Raw genomic sequence first — 27204 nt, forward strand, 5'->3', positions numbered from 1 at the left:
CAATTAATTCATTGATGTACAGGAGGAGATGGCTGAGAGGAGTCCGGGAGCCGATGACGCGTGTCCTTAAGGGTTCTCTGTTGTGTGTGTGATTATATTTTGTGTTTTTATATATATGCATGCCCACCCAAAGGTGCTGTCAGGCACTATTTTTTTTAGAACCCCAGCCGTCTTCCCCGACCTGGTGCCCTCCAGATGTGTTTGTTTGTTTGTTTATTTATTGCATGTATATCCCGCCTTTTTTCCTCTTGCAAGGAATCCAAGGCGGCTTACATTAATTATCCTCCTCCTCTCCATTTTATCCTCACAACAACAGCCCTGTGAGGTAGGTTGGGCTGAGAGTCTGTGACTGGCCCAAAGTCACCCAGTGAGCTTCCATGGCTGAGTGGGGGACTAGAACCCGGATCTCCAGGCTCCCAGTCCAACACTCTAGCCACTACACCACACTGGCTCTCTGGATCACAACTCCCAGCATAGCTCGTTGGGGCAGTTATGGTCCGCCACATCTCGGGGGGACACCAGGTTGGGAAAGGTGGTGTTAGACACATTGTGCGTAAATGTGTACAGTTACATAGACACGGGGCTGGTTACAAAGCCTCTGATGTTTGGAAATCCGCTTCTTATCTATTCTTACCCTGTTTTTCTGATGCAGTACCAAATTATGTCCTTTCTCTCTTCAGGTTTCCTTGGATTCCTGTCTGAGAACATCTGAAGTGAGAGTTGAGGGTCATCTGTCCCTTTTTCCTCTCTGAAGAGGGAGGGACTGAACCTGCTGATAAGGACTCCCATCTATTTCATGCTTCGCCACCCAGATAGCAGAGTAGCTTTGATCTCCTCGAACTCCCACTTGCTCCAGAACGGAGAGGAACAGGACTTGGCCATGGATCGATACAGCGTCTCCAATCTTTTGGACTGGATTTATGGTGGAGTGGACCCAAGCTTTGAAGGCAATGGAGGTCCTGAGTGCGCTGCCTTTCTGCCATGGCATCAGCGCCTGTTGGAGAGCGTGGTCTTCCTATGTGTGGGAATTCTGGAGATCGTGGTGTCTCTGCAGAAGATCAGGCGATCCCACTCCAAGGAGGCAGGAGACCTGCTCGCTCAATCTCGGATCAAGGAGGAAAGCTTTGGGAAAAATCTGTTGCTGGTATCCTTCTGCCTCACTTTTGGATTGGAAGTAGGATTCAAGTTTGCTTCCAGGACTGTGATCTACTTGCTGAACCCCTGCCATGTGGTCACCATCATGCAGGTAAGGGATACTGTCACAAATAATTCCCACCTAGGCTTGCATCCTTTTCCCTACATCAGAAATAAAATATCCCTGGTTATACTGCCTATCTTCTTCAGAGCTTAAGAGCGGCTGGTGCAGTGGGCATTCACACCAGAACAGGAGTTTGTCTTATTTTGGGAAAAACTCCTTTCAGTTCCCCTGCTTTTAAATATATATATTTTTATTTATCCATCCATGTAAAAAAAAAATATGCAGCAAAACTTCCATCTTGTTATTTAAAAAACCCAAGATAAAATACATAGAGTATAGTAATGGCATGTATTAAAAGCCTGGAAGAATATTTTGTTCTTGTCTTCAATTTTCTGATGTGTATCTCAGACTAAACAACCTGAGAAGAAAGCAGCCTTTTTAGTTCTTCCTGTCTTTTAAAATACAGTTTTCAAGTAGTAGTATCATTTTAAGCAATGGAGTATGTTGTTCCAGTACTTTTATTTTTTACCGGTAGGCCTTTTGTTTCTGATTTCCAGCTTGGAATTGAGTGCACAGTGGTAGTAAAATACTTTGGTTAGGGCCAACTAAAGTTCACAAAGTGGCATTTCAGGTTGCATAGAAACTGTTCCTCAGGCTGGATGTTTCAAAGCAAACAGAATGAGAGGAAAGATGTGTGTGAGAGGCCGTAATGTTAAACACTGTTTGAACTTTGAAGCTTCTTTTAGTCTTACCTTGGTAACAGGGGAACTGATTGAGGTTAGGACTGTATCTTTATGCAGAAGATCATTACAAAGATATGCAAGTAAGCAGCAAATGCTCCTTTTTGGAAATATAAAAACAAGCAGTTAATGGGTCTGTAAGATGCTAAGGCTGCAATCCTATCTCCACTTACCTGGGAGTAAGCCCCATTGAACTCAGTGGGACTTGCTTCTGAGTAGATGTGTAGGATTGAACTGTTAATAAGTTAACCTGTGACTTCAGGCAGGTTAAAGTGGTGCATACTGTGGATTTACAGTAGGCTTGTAAATATTCACTTGCCTACACGAAGTAAAAATTTTCTTCAAGTAACTAGGCCGAGAAATTGTAAATTTACAGAATTGGCTTTTTTTTTTTTTTTTGGCTGTGTGTCTTACAAATGCTACTGTATGCAGGCAGGTGGGCTGGTAACTTTATGGACACCCCCCCCCATAATAGTGAAATCCTGTGCATGTCTTCTCAGCCGTGAGCCCTGCTAGACTCAATGGGATTTACTCATAGGACTGTATAGGACTACAGCTGTCTTTTCCTGGGCTTGAATCTGTAATGTTTATGGTTCCTCCTATGAGCTAGAAATTCAGTCCTAGGCTGCTAATCAGCCACATAATTTGAGTAGTTGATTAAGGTGAATGGCTTAGATCTGTAACCTTAACTGAAAATGACTTTCAGTGGAAAGGGTTTGTGCATAGCAAGAAGGGTAGGGCACGTATTCATTTAAGATATGATCCCCTGGCTCAAGCAGAATGAGAGCATCTTTCCCATATTAGACCCTTGTTAAAGCAGCCTTTCAGACACTTCCTCAGAAGTCATCAACTTGCCTGCCCACATATGCCTGTTAGTCATTTGTAGCATAATCACTGCAAGAAAAGGAATAAAGGCGCAACCCTATGCATGTTCAAACAGGAAAACGGCCTACAATTCCCAGTATTCCCCAACCAGCATGGCTGGCTGGGGAATGCTGAGAGTTGTGGGACTTTTTCCTGTCCAAACATGCACAGGATTGTGCCTAAAACTCATTTTTAAATTTTATCTTAAAAGCATATATCCTGCCATATCTTGTAAAGAACACACGTCTTATATCTACCAACGACAACTAAAAAAAGAAGCTAAAAGGAGTAGAAAAAATACACTGCAACAAAAGCCAGCAGGAATGAATAAGAAAAGATAAGCATCCACCACAGCAAGCCAAAACAAAAACAGACCCAAACTAAAACCAGAAATAGTTTCAGTTTAACTCAAAAGCTGCCTGAGAGAACAAGGATTTAGCCTGGTGCTTGAAACTTTGTAACAGTGGCTGAGCCTGGTGGGCTTCCCCGGAGAAGTGCATTTCACAAGGTTGGTGCCACAGTTGAAAAGGCTCTGCTCCTAGTAAACTTCAGCTGAACCTCATTTTGTAGAGTCAACTGGAGCAAGGCCTCTGATGCTGAATGGAGCACATGGGGCAGCATGTAGATAATCCAAGCCTTCTAGGGCTTTAAATGTTGTTGTTGTTGTTTTATCCATATGCAAGGGGCCCAACAGAGTACAAGAGGACCGGTCCTTGCCTTCAGGAGCTTACAATCTGTATTCCCAAACCTGGTGCCCTCCTATAATTTCCAGCCACGTTTTTAGCACTTGATTTTGTAACACCCAGAAATGTGATTCATTCAAGACACTTAACAATTGTTGTTGTTGTTCAGTCGTTTAGTCGTGTCCGACTCTTCATGACCCCATGGACCATAGCACGCCAGGCCTTCCTGTCCTGCGCTCTCTCCCGGAGTGTGCTCTAGTCCATATTCATTGCATCAGTGATGCTATCTAGCCATCTCCTCCTCTGCCGTCCCCTTCTCCTTTTGCCTTCAGTCTTTCCCAGCATCAGGGTCTTTTCCAGAGAGTTTTCTCTTCGCATTAGGTGGCCAAAATATTTGAGCTTCAGCTTCAGTATCTGTCCTTCCAATGAGCAGTCAGGGTTGATTTCCTTTAGGATTGACTGATTTGACCTCCTTGCAGTCCAGGGGACTCGTAACTTCTCCAGCACCACAGTTTGAAAGCATCAGTTCTTCAGCACTCAGCCTTCCTTATAGTCCAGCTCTCACAGCCATACATTACTACTGGGAAAACCATAGCTTTGATTATGCAGACCTTTGTCGGCAAGGTGATGTCTCTGCTTCTTACTATGCTGTCTAGTTAACACTTAACAATACAACTGCAATTTCTCTAGATTGGAGGTGGGAAACCTTTTGGCCTTCAACTCCTGTCATCCCTCACCATTAGCCAGGCTCACACATGACATTACCCCTTAAGGAGGGGCAATGTGTGATCAGAGCGATAAAAGAGGTGAATAATTTTCGCATCAGAATGCTGAATAGCTGTGAGGGGCCCAGTGTGAGGTGATGGAAGATCAGAGAGGAGAAGATTGCAGTAATCTGAGTGAGAAATGACCGGGGCATGGAGCAGAGCTTTTGGTAAGGGGATAAGAGTAATTTGACAACATTGTAAAGGGAACAGCAAAATGACTGGGCTATGGATTGAATACAGGGAACAAAGAGAGAGGAGTCAAAGATAACACCAAGGCTACATGACTGCTGAACAGGGCGGGTAGTAACATTGGTTAAAACCACTGAATTGAATTGGTCTCAGCCAGAAACAAACAAGTATCCAATGTAGATCCGATAGGATCCAAATGACCAACTCTAGCCAGCAACCTGGTGACAGCATTCTGTACCAGCTGAACTTTCCGAATGCTTTTCAAATGCAGCCCCACACAGAGAGCGTTACAATAATTGAGCCCAGCGGTGATAAGAGCATGAATGGCTGTGGTGAGATCCATCTTTTTTTCCAGTTTACAAAAGCTTACCTGCCTCCTTTACTGGAGGGAAGTGCTGTAGTGGAACCAGGACTCACAGGGTCAAAACTCAAAGGGTCAGGATGTTTTGATTAGCAGGGGCAATAACATGCTCTGCCATCCCCTTCAGACTTCCCTGTTCCCTCTGAGCTTAACTGCAATCCTCACGGTAGCTGGGAGAAAATGGATTATCCTTCTAACAATATAGTGTTGTTAGCTACAACGATTATTGAGACCCATTAACGACAATTGAGACCCATTAGCATTACAAAAGACCTGCTGGACAGGACATGAAAACTGCTAGAAGTTGTTGACTTTGAAATAAAATGTTTCAACTGGGTGATGGGAAATGAAACTCTGAGAAATTCATGAACTGATGGCCTTATGCTGTTTGGGGACATGTTGGGGTGGTTTGCATGTTGGGGCAGTTTGCACATGGTGGGGCAATTACCATATTAACCTTCAAACAATCCCTGCCGCCTGGGTTTGATACAACAAACCATAGCAACCCCCTACTGGGGGTTGAATATTCAAAATGGCTCCTGGCACACCTGCGGTGATCTGGCGATAGTTGTTGTGTCCCTTTCTTTCCCTTTCTCATGCAATCTCACATCACCCCATCTGAAGTCCAACATGGTAACTACTGCATTGCCCTTTGCATTGGGTATTATGCTACTTACCTCTGTTCTTGGGATGTGTGTACAATATATGGATGTGTGTGTAGGTGTATACACAGGGAGAAAGACAGAGAGATAGATCAACACAGTTGCCTGCATTTTGGGGTTCTCCTTGGTGGCATGTCTATGGGGATAGTCATGATGAGTGCCTGCAGCCAATATTTACCACTACACCACTGTTGGATGGGATTCTTACTCGCCGCAAGTTGTTCAAGTGAATGACAGCAAGCCAGTTGGCTGCTGCTGATGTCACACAGCCATTTTGAGATGGTGAGAACCTGGGATGAGTTTTGCTTGTGGGGAAGTGGTTGTGTACTTGCTTCACCACAAACAATCCCATGCTTCTGTGCCACTGCTCAGTCTACATTTGGCAGCTTTGTGGCAGCATGGTGATGTAGTCTCACAATTGTTTCAGCACAAGCAGAACTTTACCTGCAGCCAGGTCATCTGGAAATAGTTACTTGAATCCTCTTTGAAACATCAAGGATTTTTAGACACTTATGAGTTAATAACATGCAATTTCAGTTGACAGCAGTATTATGCCAAATCAAAATGCCATGTTCCTCTGAGTGAGATTGTTCAATCTTTAAGAGGTTAATAGCTGTAATTTGCACAAGGTCCTGGACACCATGTAGGGTTAAATCTAAGATTGACTTCCTTGTTGCTTCTATGACTAACTTGAATTGTTAAAAGTTGCAGACACTTGTATCTAGATTAGGGGTGAGCCACTTTTGGCCCTCCAGATGTTTTGGCTTACAGTTTCCATCAGTACTGGCCAACATAACCAATGGTGATGGATGATAGGAGTTGTAGGCCAAAACATATGGTGGGTCACATGCGGCCCATGCAGTTGCATTCTTATTTAAGTGCATTGAATGAATCACATTTCTGTGTGTTACAAAATCAAGCAGTAAAAATACTGAGTTGGGCACCTGCTCTGCAGCAACTTGCTTGTATCTCACTACAGTTAGAGTTAACAGCTTCTTAGAACTATTTGTTGATTTTTACAAAGTAAAATTAAAAGGAAAGGGAGCATATTTCAGGCAATCAAGACCAAATTATAATAGCTTTTATTTTAAATAATAAAAGCTCTACTAAACCATGAACAACTAAAAAAAAAAAGGACTAAAAGTAGCATATAAAACAGTACTTTACATAACATAATAGTACATGAAAATTAAAGTTTCCTAACCTGTCATCTTCAGGTTAACGTTCTTGGTGTTGTCTTTCAGTGGGTAGGCTGTAATTTCTTGTGGGAAGTGGTAACATAAATAGATGTGCCAAGAGTCCCACTTAAGGCTCCATTATTCAAAAGCTTTACATAAGAACATAAGAGCCATGCTGGATCAGACCAAGGGTCCATGTAGTCCACCATTCTGCTCACACAGTGACCAACCAGCTGTTGACTGGGAACCCATAAGCAGGGCATGAGCGCAACAGCACCCTCCCACCCATGTTCCCCAGCAACTGGTGTACATAGGCTCACTGCCTCTGATACTGGAGGTAGCACATAGCCATCGGGACTAGCAGCCATTGATAACCTTTTCCTCCAGGAATTTGTCTATCCCCCTTTTAAAGCCATCCAAATCGGTGGCCATCACTACATCCTGTGGTAGCGTTTTCCATAGTTTAACTATGCGCTGTGTGAAGAAGTCCTTTCTTTTATCTCTCCTGAACCTTGAGTGTCTTTTTAAAAGAAGAATGACTTGGGAGTGGCTCTTTGATTTGTTGGTTAATGTTTTCTAATTTTCCAATTTTATGAAGAATGACAATTTCCCCTATAGTAATTTTGTTTATACCAGATTGTAGAAAGTGGCCCCTATGCTGGGATTACTATTTGTATACATGTAGCACAGAGGAACTGAGATGATCACATGTTGCTCTATCTTTTTAATATAATTTAATATGAGAGAGCCCTCTAGTATGGAGAGTTGCACTAAACTCTATTCAGGCCTCTTTTAAGCTTGTTAATGTTCCCGCGTGAGTTGCTGACTGGCAAAGGTCCATCCTGGTGCTGTATCTTCTGATGTTTGAGACTGAGGTAAAATATAGTTGGAACATAATGCTGCTCCAATCTGCAAGGCATGTTCAGCTGAAGGCCAGGAGAAGTCAAGCCAGATTCTGGAAGGACTGGGACCAGTGCCAGCATCAGAACAAGCTTCAGGACAGACAAGAACCTAAGAAAAGTAGGCAGAAGCAATGCAGCAAGCCTGGAATTTGCGGTCTTGACAAACATGATAAAGAACTCAGCAAGAGGATTTGAGCTTTGGAACTCTTCACTCCAGAACTTCAGGCTCAGATAAAATTTGTATTTAGTTTTGTTGAACCTGTAGTCGGTGATAGACTCTCCTGGCTCCCATGCTCCCCACTCCAAGATTCATACTTGCTTGTTTTTCCTTTTTCTGCCAGCCTTTGACAGGTGGTCATTAACCTTATCCTTGTGCTATCTCCCTTCCTATGTGACTTTGCCACTCACCAGCTTCTTGATTCCTTCTCTTCTACTACATCAGCCTTCCCCCAACCTGGTGCCCCTAAATGTTTTGGATTTCAGCTCTTAACAGCCCCAGCAAGCATGGCCAATGGATAAGAATTCTGGGAGTTGTAGTCTAAAACATCTGGAAGGCGCCAGGTTGGGGAAGGCTGTAACAGGTGATTCTACTGTTTTACCTCTCAGTCTCATAACCTCAGTATTACCTTTGCCTCTTTTTTCTTTTCCCCTGCCTATCCATTCAGTTACTGAAACATATCTCTCTCATCTTAGTAATATCTATACAATTCACAATTTTCCCTCTTTCAGTGCAACTAAAATCCTTTACTTCCATCTTATTTCTCACATTGACTATTACAACAATCACTTTTGCTTTGCTTTCCTACTGCAGCATCTCTCAAATTTTTCTTCAGGTTTTCAGATTGCCTAATCACTTCCACTTGTCACTATTTATTTAGTAAATAAAACACTGCTCAAGGCAGCTTTAAAAAATTGAAACCAATGGTATAAAAACCATCTTTAAAATCAGAAGCCAAAAATCAAGAAGGCAGTTTTCTTTCCTGCCATTCTCAGGACCCAATTTTATGAACCCTCTTCTCTGCTTTTCATGTCCTCTGAACGTTTGCACCTTCTCCACTCTGCGGTGCCTGTTTATTTAACTGTAGGTTTAGATCACCTAGGCCTAATCTGTTGGTCAAATCTGCATGGCAGAGCAGCCCTCGTATATTTTGAGAGGCACAGAGTGAACAAAAGGAAAAAGGGGGATCCTAAAACATAGGAAGCTGTCTTATACTGAGCCAGACCATCGGTCCATCTAGCCCAGTATTGCCTATATCCAGGGTCCCCAACATGTTTTGGTTGGTGGGCACATTTGGAATTTTGAGAGTGTTGTGGGCACTCTCATAAAATGGCTGCCCTAGGGGGCTTGCCTATTCATAAAATGGCTATCATGGTGGTCATGTTCAGTCACAAAACACTCATTTCCCAGGAGGCAGAGTGGTGAGACTAAAATAAAAGTAACCTGCCCAAGAACCTAAGTACAAGGTAGAAGTGGGGTGTGAGCTCCAAAACCACTCTTTTGAATCCAAATAAAGATGATGCTGGACGGCAGCACTTTGCTTTCCAGCCTCCCAGTTAAATGAAAAAGATTTTTTTTTTAAACAAATCATAATAAAAAAATAAAAATCAGGAGCGGCACATCAAGAAAGGAGCCGGTGGGCACATTTGAAGCCCACTGGCACCACATTGGAGATACCAGTTCTACATCCACTGACTGGGAGCAGCTCTCCTGGATTTGAGGCAGGAGTCTTTCCAGCCCTACCTGGAGATGCCAAGAACTGAACCTGGGACCTTCTACATGCAAACATTATGTGGAGAGGTATGAGAGGCTGTAATTCAGTGATAGAGCACATGCTTTGCATGCAGATGAGCCCAGGCTTCTCCAGGTAGGGCAGGGAAAACCTTCAGTTTGAAACTCTGGAGAGCTGCTGACAGTCAGTAGAGACAGGACTGAGCTGGATGGGCCAATGCTCTGACTCAGTATTAGGCAACTTCCTAGTCACAGGAAAAGTATATAGTTACAAACTGCCCTGGAATGAATTTTTGATGAAGTACAGTATATTTTAAATTAAATTAGCCTTGTGTTTAATGGCTCATCTGATAGCCATAGGTGACAAGGAATTCCATATGAGTGGGTGAGCTGTCTGATGGAGGAGGGCGGATCTCTCCATCCCTTCTTCACTGGTCCTTTTGGTTTCCATGCTGGCTTCAGAGGAAGGGCAGCCTGTTCTTCAGCTGTGTCCCTCCTCTTGCCAGCCCCCTTAGGAAGGCATTTTTTCACTAGCCTGCTAAAAGGCTAGTATCCTGTAGGGGAGGGGCCATAGCCCAGGGGAGGGGACGTAGCTCACCATGATAGAGCACCTGCTCTACATGCAGAAGGCCCCAGATTCAATCCTTGGCTTCTCCAGGTAGGGCGAGGAAAGAATCCTGCCTGAAACCCTGGAGAGCTGCTGCCAGTCAGTGTCGACAGTACTGGGCTAGATGGACCCAGGGTCTGACTCAGTACAAGGCAGCTTCCTATGTTCCTATTTCGATATTGGCTGTGGAGGAGGAGGATTCCCACGCCCCTGCAGACAACATGGAAACTTAGGCTTCTAGTCTAGCCAGCTAGAAAAAATATTTGCAGGCAGTTTTTCTGGGCTTATTTATAAGGCTGAATTAAATAAACGAGCATGGTGTTTAAAAACTCATGTTAAAAACACAAGTGCCCCCAAAGTAGCAATGAATGGGCCTGGGGAGGAAATTCAAAACCAAGGCCTCACTGCCAAATGTCCCCCCCCCCCACCATGTTCCTCCTCTTTCTTCTTTTTACCTTGCCACTCCTTCATCCTCTTTGTTCTCTTGCTTCCACTTACCTAGCTGCTCTTTTCTTTGTCTATGTTCCTTTGTGCTATCTTTGCTCCTCTGGTACCCTTGACTGCCATAAGCCCACAATTACATCCTCCATTCCCTGGCTCCACCCATTCTCCTGTTCTGCACTTACTGTTGGGATGCTTTACCTCCTAAATATGTCTTCTCACTTGTTATGCTAATGTAGACACCTGGTTACAAGCTTGGCTCTTCACTCTGATATTTTAAAACTGGTATTGCATATCAACTTTTTCCTTCCACACCCATTTCCCTTGCGGCTGCCCGGTCCTCTTTGTGTAAAGCACTTAGTACTGCAGAAATAATAAAAATAATGTTCCAACAAATGCTATTCTACTTCAACGTTTAAAAATAAATCCTTATTACTTCCATTCCACTAGTTTGGAACTTGATTGGTGCTGCTTCATTACTTAGCAATTTTGTTTTGGTTTTGGTTTTTACAAAACTATTATTCACAGGTACAGTCTTGCATGTCTTGCATTAAATATCAGTCTAAATTAAGTTGAACATTGGTTTTTTCTACTGTAGGTTCAAGAACAGCTGGTGTGTGAAAACGTAATGAGCAGGATTACTATTTTTATATAGAAGCATCTCCCACATGTGCTCTAGTTTGGAAACACATAAGCAAGGAATAATAGCTTGCATAAACACAACTTTCAAGTATTGCATGAATTCTTAACTTTCGTTCATATATTGAAAAATGCCTTTTCCATTAAATGCACTTCTCCCTTAGTCAAAAGCATGTGTTTTCCAAGTGATTAAATATTTTTTCAAACTTAGCAGTCCCAGAGGGCTTTGCAAAAAGGTATTCGTTTTGACTACTTTGGGGAGTTTGAGAACGTAGGGTTCTCCTTAACGAAAGCACCATTATGTTTTACTTAATGCCAAGAGCAGATGTTTGGCACATGGAGAAGGGTTGAACTTTGTATTATTTTGGACTGCCACATGGGGAGAATTTAATTATTTTATTCTTTAGTGCTGCTGCTTCTTGGCATGGTGATGGCATCTGTTCTAGAGCTTCAGGGCTAACTCTGTAGCTCTCTTGCTGTTTATGCTTTTCTGGCAGTAGTGGAACAGAGATAGTCTGGCGCAGTGTAACCAGAATGGACAGGTCACTCCTCTTGATTTTCTTCCCTCTTCTGCAACTTAATATACCGATGCTGTTGCTTGGTTCAGACATCGCAATATTGCAAAACCTCCAATGACACTGCATCTTCAAGCTAGTCTCATAAGCAGGGAGATCTTGAAATGAGCATATGCACTAGAGCTTTTAGTTTGACGCTTGACAGTATTTAAAGCACACACACACACACACGGCTCCGTTAGTGAATTTTTGAGCTGGCCAAGCAAATTTTAAATGGCTCCAAGGGCCAACCTGTTATGTTACTGGAAGGACAGAGGAAACTGAGGCATTGCTGTCTATGGGAAGAGCAATGAAATTTATGTAAATGCTCTATCCTTTATTTCTGTGGCTGCATCAACCATTTGGAGAAAAATTGAAAGAGGACCCCTGCCCCCTTTAAAGGCCGTGGCTTTGCAAATAGCTATCCTATGCCAGCCTTCCCCAACCTGGTGCCTCCAGATGTGTTAGACTACAACTCCCATTACAACCAGCCAACATGGCCAACAGCAGGGCACCAGGCTGGGAAAGGTTGTGCTATGCTATCTGGTTTAAATTATTATGGCATAGACAAACTTAAATCTAGTTCTTTTTTCCCTTGACTCTTTTATTTCCTTTTGAAAATAAAAGGTCTTCTTTCCCCACCTGGCATGGAGAAATTATCTGCTTGCTAGGCCTAAAATAAAATGTCATCTTGAAGGCTGGTTGATGCTAATTGTTTCTGCATCAACAGCAAGATTCACTCTTTCAGCATCTCTTGATATTTATTTATTTATTCATTCATTCATTCATTCATTCATCATTTCATTTCATTTCTATACCGCCCAATAGCCGAAGCTCTCTGGGCGGTTCACAAAAATTGATACCAGAAAGCTCCTTTTTAAAAAATAGATGCTGAGTTACCTGTCATGCAGAACTCAGAGACCAAAAAAAGACTCATCTATTCTAACTTTGATATGACATCTCCTGGATGTTGATTAAAATTCCTGTGGTCTAGTAGTGCAAAACCCTAGCATTTTGAGTCAAGTGGAATGAATAATAGTTCTTGACGTAGGGGTGAGGTTCTGCTGATCCCAGTTTATTGTAACAAATCAGCTAGAACAACTGGGGAGCTCTCAGTGTTTTGTTTGGCACTTTCAATTAGTAACAAGACATAACAGCTGGCACTATTTATAGTGGCCAATTTTTTTTCAGGACTGTGCAGATCATGAGAAAAATATTAATCAAATATACATAATTGTCCCTGTTGGGCACATTTCTCTGGAACCTCAGACCATGCATTAGGGTAAGTCCAAATACTGTTGAAAATGCCTTGTTTTTTATGTTAAATAGCTTTTAAAAATGGCTAAGGATGGGTGAGGGAGAGGGTAGAATCCTGTAGCTTTAGTTTATTACAGTTTTAAGTACATTTGAGTATGAATTGGACTCCAGGCTTAATTTTACACTTATCAGGTAACTGGCCAGTTGTTAGCGGGGGGGGGGGGGATCTAGATTTTTAGCATGCTTAATAATGAAGCTGAAGCTCCAATATTTTGGCCACCTAATGCGAAGAGAAAACTCCCTGGAAAAGACCCTGATGCTGGGAAAGACTGAAGGCAAAAGGAGAAGGGGACGGCAGAGGATGAGATGGCTAGATAGCATCACGGATGCAATGAATATGAACTTGAGCACGCTCCGGGAGAGAGCGCAGGACAGGAAGGCCTGGCGTGCTATGGTCCATGGGGTCACGAAGAGTCGGACACGACTGAACGACTGAACAACAACAACAACCTGTCCTGTTCCTTTCTTAACTGTCCTAGCAATTGCCTGTTGTGGAGCAAGGCTTCCAGTGGAGTGCTAAAAAGAGTACTTAAGGCTCAATTGGATTGGTAAAATATTCTTTCCAGCATGTCATATCTTCCTAATAACTTCTTGTCTTGTATCTGCTGCTGTCCTGGATTTTTTCAGTAAATCAAAGCTGCTTTCAAAAATTTAAAAAAGGAGTGGCATGACTTGTGTGTCACATTTCTTATGGGGAGAGCAAACCTAGGGTACCTAGACAGAGTCAGGGGGGCGGGGTGTCATAGGACACTTCAGATTCTTGGATCCGAGGTCTGAGACAACGCTCCAACCTTAGACCCAAGAGTCTGAGATCCTTGCCCCCTCACAGAGGACAGAAAGAGGGTGTTCCTGTGGGCAGGGAGCAGACTGGGGAAGCAGGGATATGAGCTATCCCCAGCCTTCCCCAGCTGCTTTCCCTCCCCCTCCCCAACACATCAGCTAGATTGGCAAAAACGCCTGTCTAGCTAAAATGAAGAGCAGGGGGAGCATGAAGATCTCCTCCATGGCTCCTCCTGCCCTGCATTGGTTGACTATAAGCCTCCAAGTTCGGAGGCTTACGGCCATCCCCGTAGGATTGTGCCCTAAATGTTTTTTCTTTTTCTTCTGGTGACTTTATTTAATGCTTTTTCTTCAGTTACTTCTCTCTTTTCATCCATTAGCTTTTAATTTACCTTTACCGGAAGCTGAATTGCATCCATTATAGTGATCGTATTTCTAGAACATCAGTTTGCTTTGAAAGAGTTCAGTTGGATTAGGTGTCTATTGAATACACTCCTTAGAGGAAAAGCAGACTCTACAAAGAGCATCACTAAAATACTTCCTGATAGCACTTGCAATTTGGCTTATGGATGTTTTTGATGAAATATTCAACAGTGAATTGAGTATGATTATTCTAGTTCTTGTATTCCTGAGGTGGCAAACCTGTGGTCCCATTAGGTGTTGTGGGACCAACTCCCATCAGCCCCAGTCTGCATAGCCAATAGTTGGGGGTGTTGGGAGCTAGTTGGATGTCATCTGGAGGGCTATTGTTTCTCCACCTGAGTGATAGTCTTGAGGTTTGGTTTAATATGTGCACTTCTAATAACATGCAGAAGATACTGGTTTTGTGAGTCAGTGCTTCAGAGGACACTGAGAATGGATGGGTAGAAAGTAAAGTCACAATGATGTCAGTGCTTGAAGTGGCCATATGAGGCCTATTGGAACTATGGTTGCACCAAGAGAAAAGGCAAACATCAGATGTACTATTTAGGATGCTGTCTTGACAACAGGGTACAGGAAAATGGATTTGGGCCATCTTAATTTAAAGCTGATGGTTGTGAGTGCATTTAGTAAATAGACAGTATAACTGCTGATATTACCATAACTTGTTTAGATCATCATATAAGAAGCAGTTGCATTGCTTTCTAAAGTTAATGCTCTGTGGTCACTGTGCCTGTCCCCTCTGCTGTAGCATGCTGCTTTGTTTATTTTATTTATTTATTATTAAATTTATTAATCGCCCATCTGGCTGGTCACCCAGCCACTCTGGGCGATGTACAACATACAATAAAAACAGTTTAAAACAATAAAATTCTACAATAAAAACATTTTCTAAAATACCCTAACCCACCCCAAATGCCTGCCTGAACAGCCACGTTTTTAATGCACGACGGAAGCTCATTAAAGAGGGGGCATGACGGAGTTCCCTAGGGAGGGAGTTCCACAGAGTGGGGGCCACCACAGAAAAGGCCCTCTCCCTCGTCCCCACCAGTCTAGCTGTCCTGGCTGATGGGACAGAGAGAAGGCCATCCGAGGCTGATCTTGTTAAGCGGCCTGTCTGGTGCTGCTGGAGGCGCTCCTTAAGATAGGCTGGGCCGGAACCATATAGGGTTTTAAAGGTCAAAACCAACACCTTGAATTTGGCCCGGAAAACAACTGGTAACCAGCGCAACTCCTTCAGCACTGGAGTGATGTGATCTCGCCGGCGGCTGCCTTTAATCAGGCGAGCCGCAGCGTTCTGTACCAGCTGCAGTTTCCGAACCGTCTTCAAGGGTAACCCCACGTAGAGCGCATTACAGTAGTCTAAACGAGAGGAGACCAGGGCATGTACTACCGATGGGAGCAGATGGTCGGGAAGGAAGGGGTGCAGCCGCCGTATCAGATGGAGTTGATACAGCACTGTCCGGCTCACAGCTGACACCTGAGCCTCCATGGACAGCTGGGAGTCCAAAATGACCCCCAGGCTGCAGACCTGGTCTTTCAAGGATAGCCGTACCCCATTCAACACCAGGTCAACATCCCCCAGCCTCCTCTTGTCTCCCACCAAAAGTACCTCGGTCTTGTCAGGGTTCAGCTTCAGCCTATTCCTCCCCATCCAGCCACTCACCGTCTCCAGACATTTGGACAGGGATTCTACAGCCAACCTTGGTGAAGATTTAAACGAGAGGTAGAGCTGCGTGTCATCCGCATATTGATGACACTGCACCCCAAACCTCCTGATGATAGCCCCCAGCGGCTTCATATAGATGTTAAATAGCATCGGGGAGAGGATGGAACCCTGTGGCACCCCACAAGTAAGTGGCCACGGGTCCGAAACCTCCTCTCCCAGTGCTACCCTCTGGTACCTGCCGGAGAGGAAGGACCGGAACCACCGCAATACAGTGTCCCCAATGCCCAACCCCTCCAGGCGGTCCAGGAGGATACCGTGGTCAACGGTATCGAAAGCCGCTGAGAGGTCGAGGAGAACAAGGAAGGAGCATTCACCCCTATCCAGAGCCCTCCTCATATCATCTACCAAGGCGACCAAGGCCGTTTCTGTCCCATGCCCAGGCCTGAAGCCCGACTGAAATGGGTCTAGATAATCAGTTTCTTCCAAGTGTGCCTTCAACTGCACCGCCACCACCTGCTCAATCACCTTGCCCCAAAATGGCAGATTTGAGACTGGGTGAAAGTTGTTCAAAACTTGAGGATCCAAGGAGGGCTTCTTTAAGAGCGGTCTTATCACTGCCTCCTTGAGGGCTGATGGCATCACTCCCTCCTCAAGGGAGGTGTTCACCACCGCCTTGATCCCCTCACCCAGTCTCTCTCTGCAGCTCATAATGAGCCAAGATGGGCAAGGATCAAGTAAGCAGGTGGTCGGTCGTACCGATGAAAGCACCTTGTCCACTTCATCAGGAGGAAGAAGCTGGAACCGATCCCACAAAACTGGTTTGCCACAGGCCGCCTCTTGCTCACTAACTGTATCCACAGCGTGCAGAGTAACACACCTAATCTGATCAATTTTATCTGCAAAGTGCCTTGCCAAGGCCTCACAGGAGGCCTTAGAATGCTCCAGTGGTTCCAGAGCCACAGGACCGACCAGGCTCCGGACCACTTGGAACAGCCTCCTGGGACAGCACTCTGCAGACACGATGGAGGCAGCATAATATTCCTTTTTTGCTGCCTTCACCGCCACGTGATAGGCTGAAGATACAGCTCTAGCCCGTGTCTGATCGTCTTTGGAGTGAGACCTCCGCCACCGGCGCTCTAGCCGTCTCACCTCCTGTTCCAGAGCTCGTAACCACGGATTGAACCATGGTGTCTGAGCCCTGTTCAGGGGGAGAGGGCGTTTCGGAGCCACCTGATCTAATGCCCCAGTGATTGCGGCGTTCCAGCCACCCACCAGGGTCTCGACCGAGTGGCCGTTGGCGTGCCCCAGAGAATCCCCAAGCGCGTTCAGGAATCCATTTGGATCCATAAGACGCCTGGGGCGGACCATTTTAATGGGTCCTCCACCCCTGCGGAGGGGTTGTGGAACCGAGAAGTCCAACGTCACCAGATAGTGATCTGACCATGACAAGGGGGTGGTGGATATACCCCCGACTTCCAGATCACTCCCCACTTTTCCAGAAACAAACACAAGGTCTAGTGCATGACCGGCTACATGGGTGGGCCCAGTTAGAATATGGTGCAGCTCCCAGGAGGCCATGGTCTCCATGCAGTTCCGAGGTGCTCCTGTGAGGATGGCCTCCGCATGTACGTTGAAGTCCCCCAACACCAGTAAGTTAGGGGACTGTACACGCACATCAGAGACCACCTCAAGCACCTCGGCCAGGGAGTCAGTCGTGCAGCGGGGTGCACGGTACACGAGCAGAATCCCCAGACTGCCCTTCGGGCCCAACCTCCAGTACGTGCACTCAGCAACCTTGGTCTCTTTAACTGGGGAAACAGTAGTGTGGTTTCTACTCCTCTGCAATCTGTCTCTGGAAAATGGTTGTTGGCAAAAGACCTAGTTGGCAAAACATGCTAAGCCTTGGTGCACAAGCATGTTCCAGGGGAACAGCCATAGCTTTCTAGGTGGTCAAGCAGAATGATGCTTTTGCCGTAGCATCAGAGGCTCGACACCACTTAGAGGTGTCAGTAAAGTTCTCCTAAGCCAGGCTTGTAAAAGCCTGATGTCAAATAAAAGGTAAGCTTTACAAGCTCCTGAAATCCTGCCTTCCTTCTCCTGATCCTTCTGGTGTGATTTGAGGGTGTGGTAATGACTGCCGATGAAGGGAGGGGATCTGTCTGCTGTTGATCATACACAAGGAGGTGGTGTTTGCTCCCTACCTGCCCTGGAAATCCAGCTCTTTGGTTTGGGGGGTGAAAGCTGGGCAGGCAAAGCTGTGGGACAGGCACCCTCAACTAGTTAGCTGTGTGCTATACAGCTTGCACACTCTGTACATGCAGCTTTGTAAAGGCACATGTTGGAACTTCAGAGAGCATTTCTAACTAGAAATGTTAGTAAAGTTCTCCCAAGCCAGGGCTTGTAAAAGCCTGACGTCAAATAAAAGGTAAGCTTTACAAGCTCCTGAAATCCTGCCTTCCTTCTCCTGATCCCAGTGGCTGTATGCCAGCAGGAAGGCACAGTGGCGCTTTGGATTTGTAGTACGTTCACAGATCTCCCCCCCCCCAACCCCCCAACTTGTCACCCCTGTGGCAGTTGAGTAAAGAGAGGGAGAAGGGTGCTTTGGGGATGGCCTTAGACTGGCTCAGAAAACAATCCCAACACCTTTCCAAATTTTCCAAATTATTTGGAAAGAACTTGGATCATTGCTGAAGTAAGTACAGGAGAGTGTGCCCAAGGATAATACATACTGCCACTTCAGCCTTTCATATTTAGGGATGATGAACAGGAAATGGATAATTGTTTGCCCTTTTATCTATGTGAAAAGGCAGCTGGATACACTGAACAAGGGACTGAGTTGGCGAAAAAGTGAACTTCACCAAACTGATAAAGGTCCCTCACAGCTGACTAAACTCACATTATTTTGCTGTGTCATTAGCAGATCACATGTGTAAGGTGACTGTATTTACTTGGAATTACTATTAATTATGCTGTCATAATTACACTGAGATTAATTAAGCAGATCTGCTGTGGCCCGGATCATGTTTACAGCTCTGACAGATAAGATTTGTGGAATATGACTGCAGTTCAAATTAACATGGCAAGTGATTTATGGGTTCTGATGCTGAGGTTGTAATCTTGTTTAGTCTTGAGAAGAGAAGACTGAGGGGAGATATGATAGTGCTCTTCAAGTACTTGAAAGGTTGTCACGGAGAGGAAGGCCAGGATCTCTTCTCAATCATCCCAGAATGCAGGACATGGAATAATGGGCTCAAGTTACAGGAAGCTAGATTCCGGCTGAACATCAGGAAAACTTCCTGACTGTTAGAGCAATACGACAATGGAACCAATTACCTAGGGAGGTGGTGGGCTCTCCCATGCTGGAGGCCTTCAAGATGAGGCTGGACAGCCATCTGTCATGGATGCTCTGACTTGGATTCCTGCATTGAGCAGGGGGTTGGATTCGATGGCCTTGTAGGCCCCTTCCAACCCTACTATTCTGTCAGAATCTGTGATTCTGTGATCTTTTTTGTCAATCAAGGGGACTGATCTATCCAATCCCTATGTTTGCTGGTGTCTTGTTACATATAACAAAACTAGGTGTTAATCGAGATGCGAAGGTCAAGGTCAGAGATGGAAAGATTTTTTCCCCTCCTGAGTCCTAATATTGGTCTATGTTGCGTTTTATGTGACCACACCTGTATTCTGATTCGCTAGATGCTTGCACAAGAGCTATATTAATAGTAGTCTAAAGTGTTTGCTATTTAAAGTAGCTCTTAATAGGCTGTTCTAATCAATGCTCCAGACAGGCCATTTGTGCAAGAAGTTAAGCTCCAGCTGATGGAGCTGATCTGCAGTGAGAATGAAACTCTGATACCAGGTGTGTTATAGCTGTCACACTCCTCCCCCAGTCAAAATAAGGAGAAAGATACTGAGGGAAGTCAGAGTTGAACACTTATACTCTTGACTGAATACCCAATGAACCTTCTGTTGCTTTGAAACATCCGGTGAAAGCTGCTGGAGACATTTAAAATGAACATAACGGTGACTCATTTTTTTAACATTTCAGATTTTTCTGCTGGCCTGTCCACCATGCCATTTTGCAATGATTCTCTTCAGGTAATACTCTTAATGACTTTTACAAATGATTTAAATAAATATATAAATAAATTGAATTACTTGTGTTAACAAACACTTGCTTCCTGTCAATGCTCTTAAGTATGTTTATTGCAGAATTGATCATCAGCATGAGTTTCGAACTGTTCTAGCCAGGTTTTAGTGTCAAACCTGAGTCTCTCTAGTGGGGTTTCTCTGAGATTCTCTCAGATGTTAAATGAGCATTGTGTCCTTTATTTGTATTAACAAAAGAAATTGTGCTTGAACATTAATTTTGTTATTTATATAGAAATATGTATAACTATCTCCTGCCCTCCTACTGCCCATACACCACATGAAGCAGCTCACAACATTTGAAAACCACAATTCAATATAAAACCATACATGAAGTAAAACAACAACAACAAAACAATAAAAAATACAGAGGCATAGACAAAAGAACCTTTAAAGAAAAAAAGGCTTAGCAGGCCAAAGCCTACTGGAAAGAAATGTCTTCACCAACTAGTGAAAGACATCCAGAGAGGTGGCTACCTAAACTTCCCAGGTTAAGGTGTTTCACAATACTGGTGCAGCCACTGAGAAGGCCGTGCCTCTCATCACCATCAGTTGTGCCTCCACCTTTGGTGAGACACAGAGGGCAGGTTTGTATGATCAAGGAGGGAAAACAAGCCACGGTGGCTTATTTTTCTCTCCCTGCGTGTGCCATTTGCGAGCTGCCTAATTAGCATAGTTACCCTCACCGGGCACAGCTTGTCGTAACATCTGAATCCAGCGAGATTGGGTGACTGGGGTGGTTTACCTACAATCCTGAAACCCATGGTTTGTTCTAGAGTTGCTGGATGGTTTGCAAGCCACCCCAGCCAGCCACCCTCACCAGGTTTTGATGTCATGACAACTCGTGCCCACCCATCGAGGGTAATTACGCTGAATAGAATGCATAGGTCTATTTATATAAACTCATGGCAACAACAATCCCTTATTATATTGGTGTCGATATGAAACCGTGTAAACTCATGCTAAGAAGTATTTTTGTCCCCTGAGTCTGCCATGGGTATAATTTCTTGGTGGATAAGTCAACTATGTATATTTAAAAAAAAACAAGTCTTGCCAACCAAGCCTAGGGCATGTGAAGGGAATGGACTCCAGTAATGGGAATGGATGGTGTTTTTGCTCTAGATTCTGTTTCTCCATTTTGTCCTTCAGTAATTAGTTATTATAAGAACATGTGCTATGATTGTCCAGTGATGTAAGGAGAACATTGTGCGACCAGGCTACTTAAAATGCCATGCATGCATGGGTGACTGGCAGCAGATTGTGAAACAAAGTGCAATCAAGGGAGTGAGTCAAATCTGCTGTGTGCCAGTGTTAATCAGATTCCTATTCTACTAAGCAAATGTTACACCTTGTTTGTGGTTTTTTCTGCATGTTTTCAAGCAAGTACCAATTATTCAAATATTTCAGTAACTGAAGTCATAGGATCATGGGCTTGTTGTTGTTGTTGTTGTTGTGTCTTCTTACTTTGGCTGTTGTTGTAAGCCACCTTGAGGCCACCAGTGCAAAGTGGGGCAGAAATTCCATAAATAAAATATAAATTTTCCCATTCCTTTAGCAGTCCAGGCAAGATTAAAACCAGGAGTCCATTGACCATTACATATTTACATATCTGATTTAAAGATGGTTTGCTAGCCAGTTACTTACACTTAAATTCTCACTCTGGCTGCAGTCCTCTATATATTTATTTGGGAGTAAGCCCCATTGAACTCAGTAAGACTTAGTTCTGAGTAGACATGCATATGATCGTACTGTTAATGTGGTTTAACCAGCTGCATTGATGTGGGTTTTCTAGAAAATTCTGAATAAGGGAAAAATTCAGATTTAGGGCACAATCCTATCGGGATAGGCGGCTGCCTCCGAACCTGGAGGCGACCACCTATCCAGTGCAGGGCAGGAGAAGTACAGAGGGGATCATTCCCTCCATGCTTCTCCTGCCCTGCATTTGTGGGCTGTGGGAAGGTGGAGTGGGGGAGGATGCTGCTGGACGACACATAGGATGTTTTGTACTGGCATTTCCGCCTTCCCCACCCCGGAATGCCCCCTGGAATGCCCTATTTTGGCCGCTCTGTGCTCCTCTTCCGAGCGCAGAGCACAGGGCTGTTCCGCGCTGCCTACGAGGCAGCATGGAAGGGGGAGGAAGGTCGGTTTTCCAGGAACTGGCCTCGGAGAGTGGGCTCTGAGTTCGGTTCCTGGAAAACCACATATCCTATGGCTATCTAGCCGCTGACTAGCAGCCATAGGATTGCTCCCTCCCATGCTCTAGAAATATTTCTAAAGTTTTTCCAATAACCAGAATTAGTTCAAATGAAATAATTGATTGGAAACAATCAATTTGCATGTAATTCAGTTTAAATGTTATATTGAAACAAATTGAAAGGTTTACTTGGTAATTATTTTTTTTGGAATACTTGTGAATATTTAAAATGTAATAACTTGGCAACATACACTTTTCATAAATTGTTTAAACTTGTAAGAACAAAATGAAGGCAACGAAAACTGCTAACATAGTAATTTTAGTGTATGTCAAAGAGTTGTATATGATACATATGTTCCCTAAGACAATTCCAGCTTTGTAATTAAGCCTAGCTTAACTAATTTTACATTCATTCAGTATGTTACTCATTTTACAAAACGGTGCATTTTTTTAGAAATAGAAATTTGTCTGCAGAAATATACAGTAATAGAAATTTCCATTATGGAAAATAATTGACCAACTGAAACCATCTGGGCTTACCAAATGCCTTGTAATTTTTTTGCTGATGTTTCACAATAAGCTGATTTGCACATTAAACCATGGTTTACTGTTACAAGAACAAGCTGTAGTGAGCCTCAAGATTGCTTGCTTCCCCCCCGCCTCCCTGAAGGGGGAGATTGGGAACATCTGCTTCCATTTTAGATGTCATCTGAACTCTAAACTGTGGTTAATCTTAACTGATTAGTGGAAACAAGCCAGCTTCATAACTCATAGTTTGAAGTTACCTTATTTCCACTAATTATAGTTAAGATTAAAGGTTTGTTGGATTCAAACAGCACAGCAAGCCATGGCTAATCAAAAACAGAAACGAAAGCTTCCAAACTTCTCCTTACAGCTGTGCTGGAGGGTTAGTGTGAAGCATGCAAGCGTAAAGTTCACCTAGACTCATTCTCCTAATGCTAAACTATAGTTTATCTTTGCATCAGAACTAGCCCAGTGAAGTTCTGACTACATGAAATGGACGTTCCTACATCGTAAAGCTGACCCAGTACATTTCTCTTGGTAGGTTGCAGATGCATATGCTTAATGGGGCACTCTTGGCATTGCTGTTTCCTGTTGTTAACACTCGATTGGTGAGTAAACCAAGTCTGCCTCTTCCTACTTGACTCTTATGTTCTCTATATAGATGTGTCCTTCCATAATGCTTTCTTTCCCTGGAAAGATAACATGACCTTTGCAGTGGATTCAAGGCAATGCTAGGATGGAAGTATGCATATGATACAATTAGGCTATGCAGATTGAGAAACAGGCATTGTTGCAGAATACAGCAATCTTTGACCTGGCACATTTGCTACAATAAAGTGCTGTTCATACTAATCTCTTCTTTACAAGTAAGGACTTTAAGCATGCTAGAGTTAAACCCCAATTTAACAATAATTAAGAATGGTTATATTATTACACTACCTGAGGATTTTAAGGTGAGAGAACACCACACTATTTGACTAGAATTGAGACCGGGCTCATTTCTGAATGTACAGGGCACAACTTCGTGTAGCTTATTTTCCTATCTGGAGTCTAACAGTCATTGATAGTATTCGCAGTTCATCCTATCACAAAAATGTTCTTATGAAGTTCTTTGGAAGCCCTGTATTCTAACACCCCTAATACAAAACACATATTGTCGTAAATCGATTTAATTTTCAGGTAAATGTGCAAAAGTAAAGTTGCAAGAATTGGATGTCTATAGATCAATTTGTACACAAACACACAATTATGAATGCCAAGGTAGGTTACGTATTGACTCAACACCATAATCTAGATGAAACCAGAATTGTGTAACTGATCCAGGGGTGATTTCTTATTAAGGGTAGGGGGGCATCCTCCCACCTGGCAGCCCCCACATTCTCTTGCCTATCCCCAGAGAGCCCCCCGCCCCAGCAAGTTAACTTTGTTGTGTAGCTCCAAGCTTCAGCTTCCAGCTGCTCAAGTCACTTTTAGGGCCAAGAGAGACACTATTTTAAATCTCTATCTAGCAGCTATATCTTTTTCTCATTTTTACTCCAGAGTAGGTGTAGGGCACCTAATCTGGATCAGAACCCTAGAGTGGTGGGTAGGTGGGCTTTTAAGATTTGGATCAGGGCCTCTGTGCCTGCCCTAGAGTAAAAATGAAAAAAAGATGTCTCTGCTACATATGGATTTAAAGTAATGTCTGTGCTGGTCCTTAGTCTCAACCTTTTCCATGCATGCCTGGATCTGGCTGCAGTGTTTTTCCTCCTCCATAGGGTGACTTCCTTTGCCTGCCTGCCGTGCCTTGTGTCTTTTGGCTCTCCTCACTGGGCACACTCAGGATTTCTCCCAAAAACTTAAACTGGGTAGTCCATCTGGGAGGAACACTCTGCCTGATTCCCTCAGTTTTGTCCTGATTGACTCCCCTGAGCCAGTCAGGGCACATACTTCTTTTTGTTAAAACGGTACTCATGAATAATACTCGCAGCCAATCATATTTCTTTTTTTCCCTTTTAAAAAATTCTGCTGTCTGTGCAGTGCGCCCTAATGGTCCCCTCTGGCTCTGTAGAGCACATTGAGCAGCAGTAGACAGAGCCTCCTTACTCTAAAGTTTTACTGAGCAGAGAGAAAGAGAGAGAGAGAGAGAGAGAGAGCTTGTGCCTGACTCGAAGATCTTGGTAGGTATGTCTGTCATCTGTGAGACACTTTAAACATTGATACAACTATTGATTGATTGACTGCATTTCTGTCCCGCCTTTTTTCCTCTAAGGAACCCAAGGCGGCGTACATAATCCTCCTCCTCTCCATTTTATCCTCACAACAACCCTGTGAGGTAGGTTGGGCTGAGAGTGTGTGACTGGCCCAAAGTCACCCAGTGACCTTCCATTTCTGAGAGGGGACTAGAACCCAGATCTCCCAGCTCCCACTCCAACACTCGAACCAGTACACCACACAGAACTCTTACACAGAAACGAATTCTATGTGGGAAACAAGTTTCCACAAATGTTGGTTCTCTCTCCCTATGCCTCTTCTTGCTCTTTACTCCTCTTGTGGGCGTGTCTTCCATAAACCTGAAAGTATATCCTTAATTCACTGGCTGCACCCTTTTCTCCCTACCATTGGAACGTTTTATCCCCTGGAATCCATCTGATTTCTCTTGGTGTGTGTGTAGTCCAAGGGTAGGCATTGTGGAGCCCACTGGCACGACCGTGCCCCCAGATACCTTCCTTGGTGCCCCTGAGACTTCCCAATTAAAAAAAAAAATGTTATTGGCAGCTGGGATTGCTTCAAAGTGAAGTGGGAGCCTCTAGCTGCTGTTTCTTAATTGGCCATGAAAGCATTTGGGCAGGTTACTTGTCCTTTGTGACTAGCCATGTCCATCCATGACAGCCACTTTATGGTTGTGTCCAGGACAATTTCTTAAATTTCCAGATGTGTCCAAAAAGTTGCCTACCTGTGTTTAGGTCTCTTAGATCGTACACCAGAGGTCAGGTTCTGAGTCTTTGTTTTATGTATAGCATCTAACTTCTATAGGTGCTTTAGGAATAAGAAGATAGTCATTTGCAATGAGGGTATGTGTGCGAATATGTGTATACTAGAAGCAGCTTTATAGAACATGTATATGTACGTACACACACACGCATACCCCTTTGTGGTCTTTGCATGGGACTTTCTTCATGATACTTGCGTGCTGTTGCCTACACAGAAATGCTTTTTGTTCAAGAATTCATGAGACTTGAAATGGGCCCTTGTTTAAAAATAAATTCGGCTTATTTAGTTTGAGAGGAAGTGGATTTAGATTCTTCTTATTGTCAGGGTTGGTAATAGGAAAATGGTCCTTTTCATCTTAATTCCCGCTGTTTAAATATTCAGACGATATCATGTTGGAATGAGAGATGCCCTTCATTTATATCACCGTTGTCCTATGCTGACAGTGATTTGAGGGAAAAAAGGTTAACCTATAATCAGATCTGCTAGGGAAAGTGGAAGGCAAAAGGAAGAGGGGCCGACCAAGGGCAAGATGGATGGATGATATTCTGGAGGTGACGGATTTGACCTTGGGGGAGCTGGGGGTGGCGACGGCCGACAGGAAGCTCTGGCGTGGGCTGGTCCATGAAGTCACGAAGAGTCGGAAGCAACTGACCGAATAAACAACAAAACATAGATCTAATTTTGCTTATCACTGATGCTTCAGCAGTTCTTCCTACACTGCACAGAGAGTCTTAACAAGATGTTCTCCTAAAAATCAACAGCTGGGTTGATTAAGACCAGATTAATCATTACCTTCATTACCAAGATTATCATGGCTTTAGCTGAGAGGGGCTGCAGTGAGACATATCATTGCAAAGCCACTTAACTGACAGTTGCCTTTGCAAAGCTGGCAATCCCATTAGTAATATCCAGAAAAGTGAAGTCAAATATGACTTGTCTGAGGGGCAAACTACACATTACGTTTGGTATTTAGCCATGTCTACAAAGATGTCTTCTCTGAGGGGCAAATTACACATTACACTTAGCATTTAGCCATGTCTGTTTACTCTAATTGCAGCTGCTGCTGGTGGTTGTGGGGAGGTTGTTATTTTGACCGCAGTGTATGGGAAGGTGAGGCTTATCCCTTCTCTCTCCAGCTGTGACTCCCTCCAAAATCCCCCCACATGCGGCTATGAGGCCTAGTAAAGAGGTTCCCATTAGTGCCAATGGGAATTTAAAAAAAAAAACAACTAAGCCACATTGCTTTGGGTATGGGGCTGGAGCAGGGAGTCATGGCTGGGGAGGGAAGGGGTGGGATAAACCTACCTGCCACATGCTGAGATTCCAGTAACAATCTCCCAGACAGCTGTAACTAATAACACACTACACATTAAACGTAACATGAACTTTGGCTCTGATGTCAGTAATTGCCCTGTTGTTATTTTGTTCACTTCAGCAGCCACAGAAGAGTGATTGTGACATTATGTAAAAGTTGGCAAATGCCTTTTTAAAATACATAGTATGAACAGGAAACATTACCAAGCCTGTATGCCTCTTAAATTATTAAACTCTAAATTATCACCCTGACCTCAACCTCTGTGTGCCTAGTCAGAAAAGCTAGGTTCCATACCTGGTGACGCCTCATGAAGTGGAGCACCCTCCTTGTACACACTTCCTGTTTGGG

General features: G+C 43.9%; 1 protein-coding gene across 2 annotated transcripts in view; it reads left to right on the top strand.

Moving 5' to 3' along the window:
* The window catches only part of TMEM164 (transmembrane protein 164), a 76663-nt gene that overhangs the window by 1104 nt on the left and 48355 nt on the right, over positions 1–27204 (top strand). For both annotated transcript variants that reach the window (XM_084814145.1, XM_084814146.1), the window contains exons 2-4: positions 681–1246; positions 19749–19798; positions 23110–23176. In XM_084814145.1, the coding sequence (XP_084670271.1) occupies positions 797–1246; positions 19749–19798; positions 23110–23176 (567 nt within the window). In that variant the 5' untranslated portion in view covers positions 681–796. The remainder of the gene's footprint in view (positions 1–680; positions 1247–19748; positions 19799–23109; positions 23177–27204) is intronic.

The sequence above is a fragment of the Heloderma suspectum genome, chromosome 9 (genome assembly GCF_057233095.1).
Source record: "Heloderma suspectum isolate Gila_16-S chromosome 9, 16-S_ref, whole genome shotgun sequence".
In the NCBI taxonomy this organism is placed as follows: Eukaryota; Metazoa; Chordata; class Lepidosauria; order Squamata; family Helodermatidae; genus Heloderma; species Heloderma suspectum.